This window comes from Sinocyclocheilus rhinocerous, unplaced genomic scaffold, assembly GCF_001515625.1.
Source record: "Sinocyclocheilus rhinocerous isolate Xijiao unplaced genomic scaffold, SAMN03320098_v1.1 scaffold2645, whole genome shotgun sequence".
NCBI classification, from domain to species: Eukaryota; Metazoa; Chordata; class Actinopteri; order Cypriniformes; family Cyprinidae; genus Sinocyclocheilus; species Sinocyclocheilus rhinocerous.
The window spans coordinates 508354-509710 of NW_015654522.1; the positions used below are offsets into that span (position 1 = coordinate 508354).

Here is a 1357-nt window from a genome sequence, read left to right on the forward strand (position 1 = left end):
TGGGGGGGGGAGAGGCTCTCAGCAGCATCACCAGTCAGCATCCTCCTCTATGTAGTAGTCAGGTGTGTTAGTACCATCAAACAGAGTGGGGTCCAGAGACTTTCTTTGCTTTCCTCGACCGAACACCCTCGACAGAGAGCCCAGACCCATCCTCTCTTTCTTCTTTCTGCGTCTCTGCTCCTCTAGATTCTCTAGAGACTGGAGACAGGGATAAAGAAAGAAATAAGCAATAGAAGCAAAGGTGATACATCAAAAATGAGCAGAGAAACTATTCTGTATCATGGCACAATGCATATGAAGGTTGTCATAATATCTTAATCTCAAAGTACAATAACAGCTAAAGAATCAGAATACCACTCAAGATGTGAAATGTGTTGAGTGCTCTGCTGTGGTTTGAAATTTAATTTATAGTTTAAATAGATTTTATTATTATTATTACGAGTCCCTAATTTTTTTGTTATTTTGTTATTGCAGATAAATTTTTTACTTAAATTTTAATAAGGAAATAATATTAGAGACCATGTAATGCAATACATTTTTAATAATAGTAACAATAATAATATTGCTAGAATTTTTGATTTGTATTAATTACAATATTGAATTATTACAAAATGATTACAAGTTAAATATTAATAATAATAATCCCTATATTGTTTTTGTTATTTTGTCATTGCAGATAAAATGTTTTACTTAAAATTTTTAATAAGGAAATAATATTAGAAACCATGTATGTAACACAATTAGGGCTGCAAAACGATTAATCGCGATTCGCACACATATATGAATATATTTTAAAAAAATATTTGTATGTATATATATTTATACTTGTATATAATTTTTATTATATAAAAATTGGTGCTGTCAAACAATTAATCACAATTAATCGCATCCAAAATATAAGTTTTTGTTTACATAGTATGTGTGTGTACTGTGTATATTTATTGTATGTATATGTATATATAATGTATATATAAATACACACACATGCATGTATATATTTAAGAAAATATGTTACGTTTATATATTAAATATATTTATATATAATATAAATTACATGAATATAAATATATACATGTAAAAAAAAAAAGTAAATATTTTCAAAATATATATGTGTGCGTATTTATACATACATAAATTTACACAGTACACACACATAAAAGTATGTTAAAAAAAACATTTGTTTTGAATGTTTTGCAGCCCTAAACACAATGCATTGTTAATAACAGTAACAATAATAATATTATTATAATTTTAGATTACAATTTATTGCAATATTTAATTAATAGAAGTATTAGAATTATTAAATGAATAATTTATAGAATTTTAATAATAATAATAATAATAATAATATAGTCCT

At 25.6% G+C, this 1357-nt stretch overlaps 1 protein-coding gene across 1 annotated transcript in view; it reads right to left on the reverse strand.

Annotated features, from left to right (window-relative positions):
- Window positions 1–1357, reverse strand: part of LOC107717500 (kazrin-A-like) — a 43827-nt gene that overhangs the window by 12550 nt on the left and 29920 nt on the right. The window contains exon 9 of the mRNA XM_016524268.1: window positions 75–198. Within this exon, the coding sequence (XP_016379754.1) occupies window positions 75–198 (124 nt within the window). The remainder of the gene's footprint in view (window positions 1–74; window positions 199–1357) is intronic.